This window comes from Pteropus medius, unplaced genomic scaffold, assembly GCF_902729225.1.
Source record: "Pteropus medius unplaced genomic scaffold, Ma_sr-lr_union100, whole genome shotgun sequence".
Taxonomy (NCBI): domain Eukaryota; kingdom Metazoa; phylum Chordata; class Mammalia; order Chiroptera; family Pteropodidae; genus Pteropus; species Pteropus medius.
In genome coordinates, this window is record NW_024355205.1 from 2,423,837 (window position 1) to 2,441,807 (window position 17,971).

At 36.3% G+C, this 17,971-nt stretch overlaps 1 protein-coding gene across 1 annotated transcript in view; it reads right to left on the reverse strand.

Moving 5' to 3' along the window:
• Positions 1-12,820: 12,820 nt before the first annotated feature.
• LOC120598816 (phosphatase and actin regulator 1-like) overlaps positions 12,821-17,971 on the reverse strand; it is a 30,587-nt gene continuing 25,436 nt past the window's right edge. Inside the window, exons 2-3 of the mRNA XM_039857898.1 lie at positions 16,877-17,023; positions 12,821-12,879 (exon numbers count right to left, since the gene is read on the reverse strand). Coding sequence (XP_039713832.1) covers positions 12,821-12,879; positions 16,877-17,023 — 206 coding nt within the window. The remainder of the gene's footprint in view (positions 12,880-16,876; positions 17,024-17,971) is intronic.

Consider the following 17,971-nt stretch of genomic DNA (forward strand, 5'->3'; position numbering starts at 1 on the left):
ATGCAATAATATACATACCACATACACTAACAATTTCTACTTGATTCATGTATTCAGCTTGAACATGTTAAAGTAATTCAAACAGAATTTATTAATGCCTTTTAAGTTTGTCCTGTCATTTTTCCTAGAATTCTCCATCTTAGGCCATTTTCTTAATTAATAGCCTTTTATTCTGAATCCCTTTATATGTTTTCTTCTACATGTCAGAATGCCCAGAAATGAACTGAAGAGCTTTAAAACACACCAAGAGAGCAAATATTCTCATTTATTACCCCATATTACCCTTATGCATAAATGTAAAATTCCGATTTTGTTCTTTAGTGTATGCACATACACTCCTTTAAGATTGTCAGTTGAATCGCATTTTGAAAAGAAAAAGAGTAAAAGAGGTTGTTGAAATTAGCTACAGTGAGTCAGGTGCTCCTCTGGGAGCCTCATTCCATCTACAGCTTCATTTACTTTGAGTTAACAATTATTCAAAAACAACAACAATAAAAAAACTCCTCTCTCCACTGCCTGAAAAATACGTGACCTGCAGAATCTGAAATATAATTTTTAAAGGCTCTCTTTGAAAGACTTACATGTGATGACTTTTTAAAAAATTATTCTGATATATGTATGTAATTGTGCTAAGGACAGATAGGCTGGTAGAATTCTAAATAGCCATTAACTTCTTGCTTTAAAATGTACCTTTCCAGCTGGCAAGACTGGTATGGGGACATTGCAACTGATTCATCATTTATTTGATGGAAACTGAATTCCAAACAGAGTTAATGTATTACAGTAGCAGTAGCTGGGAAATGTGGAAATGCTGCATAATACATTGGAATGCTGACCAAACTGATCTTTTTATTAAATAAACTGCAAATAAAACATCCACTTTCATCTTTATAAGTGTCCAAAATACAATGTAAGGTGATAAAATATTTTCTATGAAAAGGTATTAAATTGTATCATACATATTTATATTTATTTTAAATATGAAAGCACATTTTCAGTAGACATGCTTATAACCTGCACCTTATCCATATTTATTTTTCTATATTAAAATAATAAAACAATAATAAAGTAATTTTTCCTATCAACGTGTTCCTAGATCTTTGCAAGTAAATAAATATTTGAATGTTATCAAATTAAATTCGTCAAGCAAAACCATTCCGATACTTTTCCTTTGATATTTTTAACATTATGCCTTTACCACACACCACACACACACACACACACACACACACGAATACACACACACAGCTAGTGCTTAGAGTATGTCCAGGAAATATCAGGCTCAACTCTGTGAACTGAGCAATGGTGTACTGCGAAATATTTAACAACCAGCTTCCTAAAAAATTCTAGTTTATAGTAGTGTAGCTGACTTTCATGGTAAAAATACCGCCCTTATGGATGATTTCAAGCTACCAATGCAATGTCACTGAACGAAGAGTTGGGAAAAAATATGCCTAGCTGGCCCTCTCAAACTTATATTAGCTGGTTCTAGTATACCTCTGAAACTCCTCTATTTTTAAATGTCTAGATTCTGGGGAATTTCCCTTTTACTTTTTTTTCCCTTCTTGGGGGACCATAGAGCTCTTTAGGACATAATTTCCTCACTTGCAAGATGTATTAATTGATGTAGGTAATTTCTAAACTCTCTTGAAGACAATTCTTTAAATATTCAAATAATTTTCCAGCTCTGAATTTTAAGGCAGCCTGAGTACAACACCAGAATTTTTTTAAAAATTCCATTGAGGCCAAGTTTGCACTCTAAGAACTTAAAGATGAAGGATGGCCTCCAACACAGAGCACATTATTCCTATTTCAGTAAGGTTTATTTTACAAAAATTTAGGTATAGTTTTCAGAAATATATAAAATAAAAAGCTCCCAGGATCTTGTCACAATGCTGTCAGTCCCTATAGTTCAGTTCAAAAAGAAAAGACAGCTCAGAGGGGTTTGTTACCTTGCTCTAAAGCTTCTGCTTACAGAAATTGTTAGAAGAAAATAAGTTCCAGATATATGAAAATATATAGATGTTACTAAATCTGAAGAGGAAGAACTCTCATTCATTGCTGGTGGAAATGCAAAATGGTACAGCCAATTTCGAAGACAGTTTGGCGGTTTCTTACAAAACTAAACATATTCTTACCATATGATTCAGCAATTGCACCCCTTGGTATTTACTCGAGAGAGCTTAAAACTTATGTGCACAAAAAACCTGCACACAGATGTTTAAGGCAGCTTTATTCACAATTGCCAAACTTGGAAGCAACCAAGATGTCCTTTAGTAGGTGAATGGGTAAATAAACTTGATTTTTAGAGACAATGGAATTTTATTCAGCACTAAAAAGAAATGAGATATCAAGCCATGAAAAAGACATGGAAGAATCTTAAATGCATATTACCTTAAATGCATGTAAATGAAAGAAGCCAATCTGAAAAGGCTACATACTGTATGATTCCAATTACATAACATTCTGGAAAAGGCAAAATTATAAGGACATTAAAAAGACCAGTAGTTGCCAGGAGTTGGAGAGAGGAAGAAATAAATAAGCAGATTACAAAAGGATTTTTAGGGCAGTGAAAATACTCTATAGGATACTATAGTGATGAACATATGTCATTATACATTTGAACAAACCCATAGAAAGTACACCAAGAGTGAAGCCTAAGGTCGACAATGGACTTTGGGTGATAATGAGGTGTCAGTGTAGGTTCATCAGTTCTAACAAATGCACCACTCTAGTGAGGCTACATGTGGCGGGGAAGGCGAGGGGACAAATGGGAAATTTTTGTACCAGACTCTCAATTTTGCTAAGAACCTGAAATTGCTATTAAAAAATAAAGCTTTTTAAAAAATACATTGTATACCTTAAACTTACTCAGTTATACGTCAATTATATCTCAATAAAAATATTTTTTAAATACAAAAAAAAAATTAAAGTACATTTTAAAAATGCAAAGAAGAAATTCATGTCCATGGCCCTGAATAAGCCTGATCTCGGAAGCTAAGCATGGTTGGGCCTGGTTAGTACTTGGATGGGAGACCACCTAGGAAGATCAGGTGCTGTAGGCGTAAAAAAAAAAATGTGAAGAAGAAATTCAGTAAGTTTTATATAAAGATGAACTGATAGGAAAGTGGCCATTGCCTGATACATTTCTTCACATTGCAAGTATTTTCTAAGTACTTCTTATGAGCCATGCCCTATGCTAGACACTGAGTATTCAAGGGTGAATCAGGCAGACATGGTCCCTTCTGTCAGAGAGCTTGGAGTCCAGTGGATGTTGATGTTCTGACTGATGAATTTAGTTGTTGATGGAACTGTTAAATCCATGTTTAGCATATAGTAGAAGGCCTTTGATGAATGTTTGTCGTATTGATATTTAACAAAATAAGTCACAATAAACAATACCAAGTCATCCCTTCTTTTCCTAAAATTTTGTCCAGGTTTTATTTGGGAGCTTTGATAATCTAATAAAATAATTGTCACTGTGATACAACATCAAGATACTACATAAGAAACTAAACTGAGGGTGTTTTTGCTTTCAATGTTTGAAAGGTGTTTATTGAGCATCTGCTGTGCCAGGTACTTTGCTTTATATCCCCCTTCCTTGTAATTCTCACAACTCTATGAAATGAATATTCTCATTTTATAGGTAAGCAGGTTACAGTTCATAAAGGTGATAAACTTGCCCTAAAATCACTCAGCTGAGTCAGAATTTATATCGAGGTCTGTCCGACACAGGTCTGTGCTTATCCCTCTATGTGCAATACTTCGAGACTGGTCAGAAGCGTCATTACACTTTTGCCTCACCAGAGATCCTCATGTGAACCAATAATCCCCAGACATTTTTCTCCTTCTATATATGATTATATATTATAAATCAGCAGGACCTCCAGGCAATTTATCCCTGGGAAGACTAGAGTTCTACCTTGCACTTGCTACCATACTTTATCTGTTCTGTACTGTATGGCCTCTAGACTTTCATCACAACAAGGCATTTAATTTTAACACTAGGCAGAGCCAGAAATGTAATGGGAGAAATTACATGAACCTAAGGCTTGAAACTGTTCTCCCACTTAGGAGAGGAAAATAACTGAACCTCAGTAATAGATTGATGGAAACTAAGGACTTAGAGAAAAAAATATGTTTTTATGAATCTACATAAATAACACAATTGTTTTTCCTTAGTTCACTAAAGGGCAAGCATGAGAGATGAAACCAGTTATAATTTAGAAAACGCACTAGAATGCACTCAAGATTCACTGTGGTTATTGGACCATATTTGAAGTTTCTAGTGATTGACAGAGAATAAAGTCCACTGAGAACCAGCAACTGAAAAGAAAATTACATTAGCTTTAATATACACTGGTGTTGAATGTATTTGCCCAGTTGCAGTGAATGCACTAAATATTTGAATCAACGCACTAGTAGCCGTAACATGCTTCTCATTTCCCCCAGTTCTGAATGATGAGTCTTGGCTGCAGAAAAGCTTGCATTTGAACATTAACATTTATTGCTCTACTTGATCCTTTTCTAGGTCTTTTTATTATAGCATATAGGATTTCTTTTCAAAACCAGTATCACCTTTTACACTGTGTGGGAAAACAAATTTAGTAACAATAGTTCTAACCTTAGTATAAGGTTACAAGGGATCACATCTTTCACAATTGGACTACTTTCCCCCAACAATATATTTTTATTAATTATTAACTAACCATGTATTTTATTAATTGTTATTCTTATTTTTCTCTCTGCCACTTGCCACCAAAAATCTTAATTATCAAAGTATTATGATGATTGAATTTAAATTAAATTGCCAACTAATACTTTTGAATGAATCATGCACAATTTTGTGCAAATATGACAGTGAGATTGAAAATATATTCATATTTGTGCATAGAAGTCCTGCTTAGAGTTTTTCTTTGGATAAATCACCTATCATAAATGAAGCTGCAAACAGAGCAACTAAAGTTATCCCTGATTGAGCGATTACATCACCCTTTTCTGTGTTGGCTAAATTCTGCCATTATTTTCTTTCCACTTCAATATTTCCACTTCAGTGTCTTTAATAAGTAGAACCAAGGAGGAGATAGAACATAGATCCTAGTAGCTATAACTCTGCTGAATTGTTCCTATAATTGGGTGTATGAAAGGACTCTGTAGATGATATATTTTTTTTATGTGGTAACTTTATGGCAGAAATTGTTCATACAGATTGTATTATATGAGCTATAACCGAGAGGCCAATGAAGTGAGTTTAAGGCTGATCTGAGCTTACTTTGAGTTGACCTGGTATTATTTTTATGGATGGTTCTAGTTGTCTTAGATTTAACACACACTTTTATTTATGTGATTTCCATTCTATGAGACAAGTAGTGACATAATTTGATTCAGATTTTGGTAGACAAGAAAAACAAAAGCAAATTTTTCATCTCTAGAAATATATATTCTTAAGGTACATGAAAATATATGACCTGAACAACAGATGCAAACATTTGAATAAACTTAGAAAAACAAATAAGAATTTTTGAGTAAACTAAAAAGCAAACAAAGCATCATTTACAGTGACTTTTGACCATGCTGTCCAGATGCTTCATAAAACAAGGAGGATTTTTGTGGGGAGAATTGAGTAATACATGGAGTATAGGTACCATCTTTGGCTAAAATGTCAGAAACCACACTAACAATTTACTACCTCATATTTAAAATGAGCTTCTTACATGAGAGAATAAAGGAAAACTACCTCAGTCATTTTACAACTTGAAAAAAGATTTAGTCATTGTGAAGTTTCATAAAATTGTAACAATGTATTGAGCATTTAATTTGCTTGAAGACTATTAATCAAATATCTGTTTTATGTCAAAATGCATAAAATACATTCATGAATATCATGTGGTATTATAAATTGTGTATAATGGGGAATCCATGATTACTGAAACTTGGTGTGGTCTGCATTACTCATTATAGCTCCAGAACCAGATATTGGCTGAAAACTTTTACATGTATGTGAATAAAATCCACAGCTTTGGAGCATCCTCCAAACTGTAAAAGTGGAAGACAAAAAATAAAAATAAAATAAAAGCCCAGTCACTCATAATTTTGTTTCTACCTGTTCTATTTTAGTTGAACAAATTGAACATGAAAATAATTGTTTCTAGAACTGAGAAGTTCCCTTACTTGTAAGGCAGCTCTGAGTTCTATGCCAAAATGGCTGGTGGAAGTCACCTTTCTTTTTGAAATAGTTGCTTCTTAGCTGATTACAGCCAGAGTCATGAGCAGATATCGGCAGGATGTTGCTGAAAGGCAGTGTAACACAGGTCTGGAGTGAATGCAGACAGCTGGCTCCACAGCTGTGCAAATTGTGTAATTCTACGGTTTGGGTAGGAGGTAATGAACAGCCCTAGACTTCCGAAGATACACAGGGGATATTTAAGCCTCTCTCTCTCTCTCTCTCTGTCTCTCTGAAACGAGCGTTTTGCTTGAAACCTTTGGTTGTGTTTTTTTAAGGTCAAAACAAATAAGTAGGGTATTCAGTTGGAGCAGAGAAAGTGAAGAAAAAGAGAGAATGTGAAAGAAGGGTGCACCTGGTTACTTGGCTGAGTGTCTGTCTAAGGCCAAGTTGGACTAATGCCCCACATAACACTGGCCAGTAATTTTAGTGTACAGTACAGTTACTTTAGTTCAAAATGACAGGTATCTTCTTGAGGACTGTAATCAAGTGGAAAGTTGAAGTGAGGCTGGGGTGGCACTAAGAAGTTAAATGTTTCTGCAATTCTCAAAAACTCATAAAAATTCAAGCCCTTTGTCTCTTACAAATGGATAATACTGTTCTAAGGTGACCATATTTCATACAATGCTGAGAGTTGACAGAGGAGGTAGGAACATAGCTTAAATTTTTAAATTGGCAGGTGCTGTATTCAGTATTTCTGGACTATTAGGCTGTGTTGAACTTTTAGCCATGGCAAAGGCAACATTTTAGGTAGAATTAATCTGTTTTTCACATTTTCATTCTTGTGACTTTGCGTGAGAGCTAGACATTTAAATCTGTCCCATTCACCCAGGCCACATCTGTTTCTTGCTTTTGAATAGCATTTGGCTGTTGGCAAAGTATCTTCACATTTGGTCCTCAAAGTAATAATGAAAACTAGGCACGGAGTGTTATCCCCATGTTATAGGCTTCAAAGATTCAGAGAGATGATTTAACACATAAGTAATACACTCATATTTTGGAACCAGCAGAGCTTCAAACCCATCACGGAATCATTGTGTCCATTATTCAGACAAGAGATGTTCTTCTTGACTCTCAAAAGCCCAGATTCTATAATTTTTTATGTACTCTCCTGCCCTGTATGTATGGCTTCTCAAACTGAAAAGTTGCATTCTTTCCCTTTCCCTTTTTGTCTCTCTTCTTTCTTTTCTCTGTATCTATTTCTCTCCTTTTTATCCCCTTCCTTCACAAAATCTCCTTCAAGTTCAGAGGACTGTTAGAAAGTCCAATAGGTTACAAGTGGCCATTTCCATGTGTCCTTTGCAAAAAAAAAAAAAAAATTCAGGGTTGATCTGTTCAACTCTGGACAGAGGATAAATTATTCTTGATTTAAATTTCCTTAACTTTCAGAGTCTGAGGGTGACTTCCTTTCTCATTTTGTGCTGTTCATATTCATTCTGTAGTATAAGCAAGGATTGAATGAGGGTAAAATTTTGCTAAGAAAATGTTCCTCACATGATAGTTTCTGAATTTGTAGCTCATCAGAGGACATTTACACTTTAAAAGGGTATTTTGAGGAAAAAAGTTGACTGTTGCATAACACAGGTTTGAACTGCATGAGTCCACTTCCATGAAGACTTTCAATAAATATTTATAATAGTGTAAATGTACTTTCTCTTCCTTATGAGTTTCTATTATGATTTTCTTTTCTCTAGCTTACTTATTATAAAAATACAGTACATAATGCACCTAACATACAAAATACATGTGAATCAACTATGTTATCAAGAAGGCTTTCGGTTAACAGTGGGCTATTCATAGTTAAGATTTGGGGGAGTCAAAAGTTACATGTGAGTATTTGATAGTGTGGGGGAGGGTTGATGCCCCTAACTCTCATGTTGTTCAAGGGTCAATTGTTTTTTTATTCCAGTTATAAATATGTATGTGTGTTATGTGAGTTGATATAAAGTGCATTTCCTACTGTGAATCCTAGCCAACTTTTTAAAATACTGAGCTAGAATACATTCTAGTTCTCTTTATTTTCCTTAGCCATGTTCAGCTTAAAATTCGATCTCATAGCAAAGATGATAATATATTTGTTCTCCTGTAATAAATCATGGCCATTAAAAATATAGGTTTTGAAATTATATAAAACATGATCCAAATTCCAATTCTTCTTATTCATTTTATTAGCTATATTATGTTTGCTAAGTTATTTAAGCTCTTTGTGACTTAGTTTCCACATGGATAAAATAACGATAGTAGTAATAATGCCAATCTCTAGAATAGGGTCATTATTAAAAATAAATGAGCAAATGCTTATAAAGCCCTTGACACAGTATACTAAATGCTCTCTATATGTTGACAACTCAAACATTTGTTTCTGAGCCAGAACTCATCTTTAACCTTAGACTTGTATAACTGTTTATTTGATACCTCCGTTTACGTGTCTAGTAGACATCTCACAATTGACATGTGTGTATTTGAGCTCCCAACCATTCCCCTATGACCCCAAATGGCCCTTCTATCCTTCCAGTTGTTCAGGTAGTATCTTTGAGGTACTCCTTGGTCCTCTCCTTCTTGCAAAATCCACATTCCATACATTATGAAAGCTCATTGGCTATACGATCAAATGCATGCAGAATCTGACCACTTCTCACTGCTTCTGCTACATGACACTGCTGAGCCACTACCATTTCTCTGGATTACCCTAACAGCTTCCAAGTCAGCTTCCCTGTTTCCACATTGCCCACTATAGTCTGTTCTTAACAGTGATCTTTTTAAAAATTATTTTCTTATTAGTTTCAAGTACACAATACATTGGTTAGACATTTATATAGTCTATAAAATAATATCCCTGATTGTTCTTTCTTTCCTCTGGCTCTCTACCTAGCCATTACATCAATGCTAACTGCATTCCCTATGCTATGCTCTCCACCCTCATGATCATTTTTCAACTACTAATTTGTACTTCTTTAACCCTTCACCCCTTTCTCCCAGTTCCCTAACTCTTTCCCCTTTGGCTGTCACCAGATTGTCCTCTATATTTGTGAGTCTGTTTTTTATTAGTTTGTTTTTTTGTTGTTGTTGTTGTTCCTTAGATTCTGCAAATAGGTGAAATCATATGGTATTTATCTTTCTCTGTCTGACTTATTTCACTCAGCACAATAACCTCTAGGTCCAACCATTTTGTTGCGAATGGTAGGATTTCATTTTTTTAATGGCTGAGTAATATTCCATTGTATATATGAACCATAACTTCTTTATCCAATCACCTGTTGATGGACATTTAGATTGCTTCCATATCCTGGCTATTATAAATTGTGCTGCCAAGAACATAGAGGTGCATAGATCTTTAAGAATTGTTATATTGGTTTTCTTTGGATAAATATCCAGAAGTGCAATTGCTGGGTCATAAGATATATCCATTTTTAATTTTTTGAGAAACCTCCAGTCCAGTGACCTTTTTAAAAGCTATTTCAGATTGTGTTGCTCTTATGCTCAAATCCTTGCATTGTTCCATATTCATGAAGTAAAGTCAAAGTCTTGGCAGTGGCCCACCAAACCCAATGTAATCTGGTCCTTATTCCTTCATGAATCTCCTCTCTACCACTCTCTCGTTCATTCACTCCACCCTAGCCACACCGGGCTCCTTGTCAGGTCTTGAACATACCTAGAACACTCCTGATTTAAGTCTTTTACACTCACTTTCCCTCAGCTTTCTCCTGCAATGTCCTCCACCCCATATTGGCATTGCTCATTCCTTCATCTACTTTGGGGAACTTTGTTCAGATTCCCTCTTCTCAATGTTGCCTATCTGGCAATTCACCCCTTTTCTTGTACCCATATTCTCGATACTCTTAGCTTTCTGTATTTATTTTTGCTTCAGTGTTTAACTTATAAAATACTATACAATGTACTTAAATATTATATTGTTTATTGCTCATAATCCACTTTAAGAAATTAAAATTCATGAGGATAAAATGTTGTTTGTTTTGATCATTAATGTAGTCCAAGTGTCTAAAATATGGTCTGATTCATATGTAACTTCTTAATATTTTTTAAGTGAATAAATACTATTATGTTATTTCTTCTCACCTTTCTCCTCCACCATCTTCAAAACAGGGCTCAGAAGGAATAAGGGACAAATTCAAGCATAACAAAGCTCTTTCTATACTTTTAATTAAGCCATGGTTGACTATTAAACCAACTTGTTGTTGTTCAATTGGTAGAAGTCCAGAAATAATGGGCTATTTATGTCTATAAATGGTAAATGATCAAATTGAAACTGCATGTATAACATTACAGCCTAGGTATTTACTATTCAAAGATTCTGTTGCTAAATTGTTAGTTTAGAGTATACAAATGTGGGGAAAGGATCAAATAGGAAACCTACAGGATTTTACACAACATTGCCTTCATAAATGTTAAATAACTACCGGCAAAAGATTATTCCCATGTCCTTCGATAACCCCATGTAGAAAGTCATGCAATTCCCCCATAATTCAATGAGGCCATAAAATTGATTTTGTCTTTTATTTAACTATTCATCATATAAAAGACTTGTAAATTAGAGCAATTAAAATGTCAACATGGCCCACTGTTTTTTCCTCCTCTGAAATCACATCCACTTTATCACCTACCAAAGTGGGTAGGGAGAATGATGAAACAAAATATAAAAATGCTAGAGTTCATGTACCATACAATGAAGAAAATCTTATATCTATTAGTAATTCCTTCAAGCCCCTTTTCATTTACATAACATACCACACTGGCTATATTGTATATCCCTCTTCTCGCTTTACTAAGTCAAGGAGAAAAATAGTCAGCTCTACAAGTAATCTTCTCACTTAAATTTTAACTCTTTTACTTGTACAATAAATAATGATCATAAATTAAAGTGGCATATATCAAAGAGTAACTCCATAAGTAATTTTTAAATATTTTACTTAGTATTCAATTGTATTATGAAAATGAATCAATATCATGTGTTGCACTTGTTCTGACCGATACTTTATTTGCTCCTGTCAGTTTATATGCCTGTGAAGGAAAATGAAAAAAATAGTTCATTGTAGTTCATGGTCACGTTTTACAGTAAATGCCTAGAAGTGAGGATTATTCTATCTGCAAATTCCAAAGAGGTGCGTCGAAGCTTGGTTGAATCCTGACATTTAGCTGGTTGACATAATTGTTTACCTTCCTTGGTAATTTAAAAGAATAAAAGAAAAATATAGATCTTATATTATTTAATTATAAAGGAGAACGGGCTAATAGACTTAAAATGGCAATTGAGAACCGTATTAATATTTAGTTTCCTCACTCTCCATTTGTTGCTAAGATTTCTCTCATATCTGTTCAGTCAGATATTTATAGAACATCAACTGTGTTCAAGAAACTAATCCCTGAATATTTAAATTAAAAGTATTTTAATTAATATTGTATATATAAATGCGATTTATATGTTATTTCTCTTTTAACTCAACTTATTTTCATAACTTAGCTATGATCAAATGTTTTAATTCTTATAATAATTATGCTATTCTATATGGTTTATACCATAAATAAGACTATATGTAAAATCGGAGTATAGTATGTATCCAATAATACAGCTAGAAGTAGCAGCTATTAATACAAACTTTTTATTGGACAGAGTTTTAAAGATGTTAAATTTCAAACCCCTCATCTTAGAGCTGAGGAAATCAAGCCCAGAAAGGTTAAATGATTTGTCCACTGTCTTAGTGGAAGAGATGCATTACACAATCATGTCCATCTGATTTTTACCTCACATTTTTCATATAAAGCACATCTCTGTGGTCTTCCATGAAATTAAATTATATGGACATATGCAGACAGAACAACCAAGTACTTAGGCAAAATATCCTAAGTAAATTTAACCACTCAGCATAGATTTTCTGTTTGAGTTGTCTCATAAATATATAAATTGTTGTTGAAATAATGACAAGGTTTATATGTTAAATATTTATGGTTATATATTTGCAGCAAAAGGATTTCTATTTCCTCATAGTGCTAATTATTTACATTCCTGTGTCTTATTTATAATATTTATGTTTCTGGAGTGGTCTTCACTAGTACCACCTTAATACATGACATAATAAGATTACCAGGTTAGCTAGCTTTACCAAAGACACAGAAGGAGGGCAGACTCTCAGAAAGCCCCCAGTAGAGATTCCTAGTCATATAAGTGGTCAGCCACTTGGATTCTGGCTACTGAAAGTGAGAATCAATACCTAAAAGGAGAGCTTGGGCCCACCAAATAAAAGCCAGTCCCATATGATCTGCTTTCAACTTAAAATCAGTAACAAATATATAACTATATAACTATATAATTAACTATGTAACTATATATATAGTTAGGGATATATTGACATATTTTAGGGAAAGAGTATAGGAGGATGCTTACCAAGACCTTCAGAGTGGTGAAACAATCTCGGTTCGCCATGAAAATATTCACAATATCAAGTAATGATAGCACATTATGGCTGTCAGTTGTCAATACCACGGGCCTTCCTAATTTATCCAAGAGATAAAAGTCTTTCACCTCCAGAAAGTTAGGCAATAGATCTCCTGAGACCCAGTTTACAATTTAATCTAGCTGACTCATTCATTTTTATAGATGTCCAGAGCAAGCTTATTTTCACTGCTATTACCCTCTGGACCTGAAAGAGTGGAAGAGACCAGTGGAAGTCAGAAACACCTATCTTTGGGAGACATAAGGAACTAAAACAAATCTCAGCCTTGCAAAGAGAATAAGTATGCTGGGGCTGACCATGCTATTAATTTAAAATCTCCCCCATACAAAACAATTCTGAAATGTCAATAAAGGTTAAACCTCCATATGATTAGAAAAATACTTCATCTTCTAAAAAGTGTCCAATATAGGTTTTGTGCTTTAAATAATCCTAAATCATCAGGATGACTAGTCTTCCTTCTTTTGACATTCCTTTAGGAAATTTTAAATGTGCTCAAATCCTCTATTTACCATAACACTTTCATTCATTTTAGTGTGCAATTACAGAGAACTTTTCAGTTTCAGCACCTTCTATGTATCAAATACTCTTCTATATATACTGTCAATATAATAAAAATAGAATACAGTAGCCCACAGGAAAATATCTGCCAGATGAGCTGCAACTCTTCATTGCATTCACTTCAATGTAGTGAATGAATAACCTCCTAAGACAGGATAAGTCTTTACAAGCTAAATGTCAGTGATGTTCATTACTAAGCGAGAACACAATTAGAAACATTTGCTGCTAACAGTGTGAACATACTCTTCTGTTACATGATGTCCTTTTAATACATTTGAAATTCTCGAGGAAAAAACCTCTTCCAATGTTTTAAATGAAATCTGATGTGTCTGGGTAACTTTCAATAAGTACATTGGCTTGGTTTTCTCTAGCATTTATACTATCTTCAGCAATCAATCATCTAACAATATTTGCTATATTGATATACTAAATGCTGAATAGAAATTAAACATACAAAAGGGGCTCTTTTAGAAAAATAAAAGTCATAGTTCAGAAAATTTCTATCCTCTACTCTCAATTTAGGCTGAACCTTAAAATTAACATCTTTGTCAAGTTATGAAAGACCCACATTTTGGTGCTATTCTTTGACTGACTTGAGACTGTAGGTAAAGGAGTATATCCTTCACTTAAGCTAGAGAGCTATTTCTAAAATAATATTATTAAGTATCATTGAGGACAGCATATAGTTGGAGAAATGCTTAAGCATTTAATTAATGTTCAAAACATCCAGTCCACTTTTTTTTTGGCAACTGTAAAGATTAGTTTGAAGGAGTTAGCATGCCAAATGATTTCATGATATCCAAGTAAAATGGGTATATTTATTTCCTCAAAGCATTATTAAACCTATAAAACATTAAACATGAACTTATATATAGTGAGTGGGTGTGAGAAAGCAAATATTAAACATAAATAGTTTAAACCAATAAAGAATTTCTCTGAAAAGAATAAACAAGTGACTGGGGTAGGAGAGGAGTGGGAGAAAGAACAGATGAAAGTTTCCTTCATTAGTTGTTTATAAATTGTTATTAAGAGACAAACAAAATTCTCTCTATGCCCATATTAGGTAGTTTATCTGGAATGTGCAATCTCCTCTGTTCAGCAACACTGATAATGACACTAATAGTTTAATTACTACTTGCTGCTCAAGGGTATAAACAAGGCTGTTTGCTTTTTAAACCAGGGGTTACAATTACTTTTAAAAGCCGGGGAAAGGAACATCTGCAAGTAGATTTTACTATGTCAAGAAAGCAACCACAAACCAGTTCGAAAATAAACAAAGCCCAGGAATGAGCAGCCAGTGCAAAATTAGAGCAAAACAGCCTGATTTGAGCAATTGAAGCAGTAGGCGTGAGGCGTAGTAAACAGGCGACAGCTCTAAGTGGGCAGGGATAGAAAAGTTTTTGGTGGCCAGATCTTCCGCGTTTTCCCTGGGATTCCATCACAGAGACTCAGCACCCCTCCCCCTGCTGTCCAGCAGTAACGTCTCTGTCACACAGTCCTTCGCTTCAGCACCACCGAGAGAGGACAGCTCCCCTAACCGCAGAACAGAGCCGGCGACAACTGCACTCCCTCCTTTACCAACATCCTCTCCACAGCATTTCTCTTTCTTGTTGGTGTCTTTCTGGGCACTTTGCTTTTACGGTTGTTCTAAGGGACATATGAAAGGGACTGAGAGCTTGTTTGGTTTGTTATTTCCAGATGAATGAAAGACATGTCCTTTCTGCAAAGTCCAATCTTTTAAGTGGCCTCTAGAGCAATTGAATCAGAATAAAAGGTCACTGGTTTTAATCTGGTGGCAAAATAGTTTAATATAAGTCAGTGAAAACTGAAACCTGAAACTCTTTTTAGTGCTTTATTTTATTGTTCTGTTATAAAAGTACTAGTAGAAGACAAAGAGCCTTTACTAACTGCAGATTTAGCCCTTTTCCTCCTGTGCTAGCCAAAGACACTAAGGGAATATACCAGAGTTTGACAGTGAAGGGCTCAATAGAATAGGTCTTAATATCATTGGATGGGAAAACAATCTTTGTCCTAAAAGAAACTCTTCTCAGTCCTTTCTAAGACTCTTCATAACCTTATCCTGAATCTGGAACATACAAGTGGAGGATAAACAGTTCCAAAGTGAGTCCGTAGACAACTATGACATGCCACAAAAACTGCCAGAGCTTCTCTCAATGAAGTACTCTTTCCCCAGCCCCAAAATCCAGAGGCAAACATTCCAGGACTGATGAGAAAACATGATTAGAAATCCAAAATCACCAAGACAGGAAAATTACACTTCAGGGAATTTAACTACTTTGGCACATTTAGTTGCCATTCTTTCAGTCTTAGACATGGTTGCTTAGTAAACGTATTTATTTTCTATACAGTTTTCTCTTTTGTCCATACTTCTCAATAGTGTATACAATACTTATCATTTGAAGGTTCTCCTTGCTACAGCACACATGTACACACACACATTTTGTTTGAACCAGTTCTATTTTGAAATGTTTAGTTTCCTAAAGAAAAAGGTATCATCTACGTTTTAAACTTACTCTGAAAAAGGGTCAGTTTAAAAATGTCTTCACTCTTTTTGTGTTGGAGTTGCTAGTATACTAAGGGACTCTAGAAAGGAAGAGATACAAGCTAGGGTGGAGGCTTAGGAGGTATTCAGAAAAGGCAGCACTGTGAAGTTAGTAGTGAACAACTTCCTGCCAGTGATACTGACCATCTACTAGTAATGAGGGGTGAGGTCTGCCTGTGAATCTGGAGCAATAGCAGCAGTGGGGACAGCAGACACTGGGTACTCATCAGGTAACCTTGAGAGGTCTCAACTGAAACAACTTGACTCTCTGAATTCCTCAGTCCTAGCTATTGCTCCTCCCTTCTTCCCTAGTCTCCTGTCTTCTTCCCTCCCTCCTCTACTTCAGTTATCCTTTTCACTTAATACCATCTGGGCCATTCTGGGCACCAGTTCCAGTGACACCATCAAATCACCTAACATGTATCCTATAGACTTTGTTATTATTATTATCACCATGATTGCTTGCCAACTGCTTGGTGCAAGGAAAAAGTCCTGTTCCCAGATGTCAACTGCATCTCCTCTCCCCACTCCAACACTGCAGCAGTGATATTAACCCAGCAAAATCACCAGAGTCTGAATGTCACCAACAAGTTTCACCCACCTGGTACTAGCCCCACCAGCAAACCTCACCAGCAGAGCCTGGCCAGACCCTCCTACCACAGCCTGCCCATTCGCATTCTGACCCAGCTCTTGGTTATTCTTATGATCATTGTTATCAGTGACAACACTTTCATCTCTTCATGTAAGGAGAAAGCCCGTGTGTAACTCCTGGGCGAATATAGGGCTCCAAACACTACCCTCCCCCACTTCCCAACACACACACACACACACACACACACACACACACACCCTCTCTGTACACCGGCGGGCGGACACAAAGAGAGTGAATGAGCACGCGCCAAGCGTTGAGGGAAGGGCTGGGTTGGAAGAGGGGTGGGAGGGAGGGCACATCCAGGAGGGGAAAAGCATAGGAGGGACTGGGGGCTGAGCCAGCCGGCTAGGAGGAAAGGTAGGGAAGGTAGAGAGGTGGGGGAGAGAGCAAAGCATGAGGGTTGTCCTTACCTGCCCCTAGATTAAAGGAGATCCTAGCCTCCGCGAGGTACGGTGTGTCACTCTTGGAGCGGACTCTTCTGATGGGCCGCCGGTCTATATCATCCTCCGAAGATGCCGCCATTAATGTGGGAGGCAGAAGCAGGGTCGCCCGGCGAGCTGAGAGGGAGAAGGAGATGGAGAGAGGGAGAGAGGCGGAAAAGGGGAGGAGGGGAAAGGAAGAGGCTCACACACACAATGGAAAGGGGGAGGGGAGGGGGATGAGAGGAAGGGAAAGGGGATGGGGAAGGAGGGGAAAAGAGAGGAAAAAGGAAGAAAGAGAGAGAGAGAAAGAAAGAAAGCAAAGGAGAGAAAAGGGTGAAGGGAGAGAAAGAAAATCCGTTAAGGATTTGTGGACTGGAGCAGAGATCAGGCAGGCTATCCCTGGCTGGCGCTCAGGACTCCCCCTAACTCCTCTCCCATCCACAGGGCTAATGGGTCAGTGCTCTAAACTGACATCCTGCTTCCTGCCCGCAGTCCCAGTTTTCAGATCTTGGCACAGATAGGCTTATGCGAAAGAGGAGACTCCAAAGCAAAGATGCCCAGTCAGCACTGTGCCCTCTCCCGCCAAATGTACTTACTCTGCTCTTCGAGTGCACACCAGGGTCTCCTTAACTTACAGGATTCTCTAGCCTGGCCAGATATACCTGCTTCGGCTCTCTTTGCATGAAATTATTACTCCTGAGGTGTAAGCCTAGGCCCAGCTGGTGATGGAGGAGAGCACTGCACCCAGGGTATCCCTCTGCTACCTTTTTACCAACCCAGAGCTCGCATAGAGTTAGACTCAGATCAGAAATTCTCAGAGGCTCTCTTACCAGCCTCCTTGTATCTTGGAAATAGAGAATAGAGAAAAGTATATACAAGTTTAAGAGAGTTGATACTTTAAATGGAGACTAGGCATATTTTACACAGAATTGAGTGGCCCTCTTTTACAACTATTGACTTCTATGATATATTTATCTTTACATAAATACCCATTCGTTTAACCTTCAACTTTATATTTTATGACTTAGAGCACAGATAATAGTTTTTGGATTGGAGCTGTAGTCTCTATAACCTTGCACCACT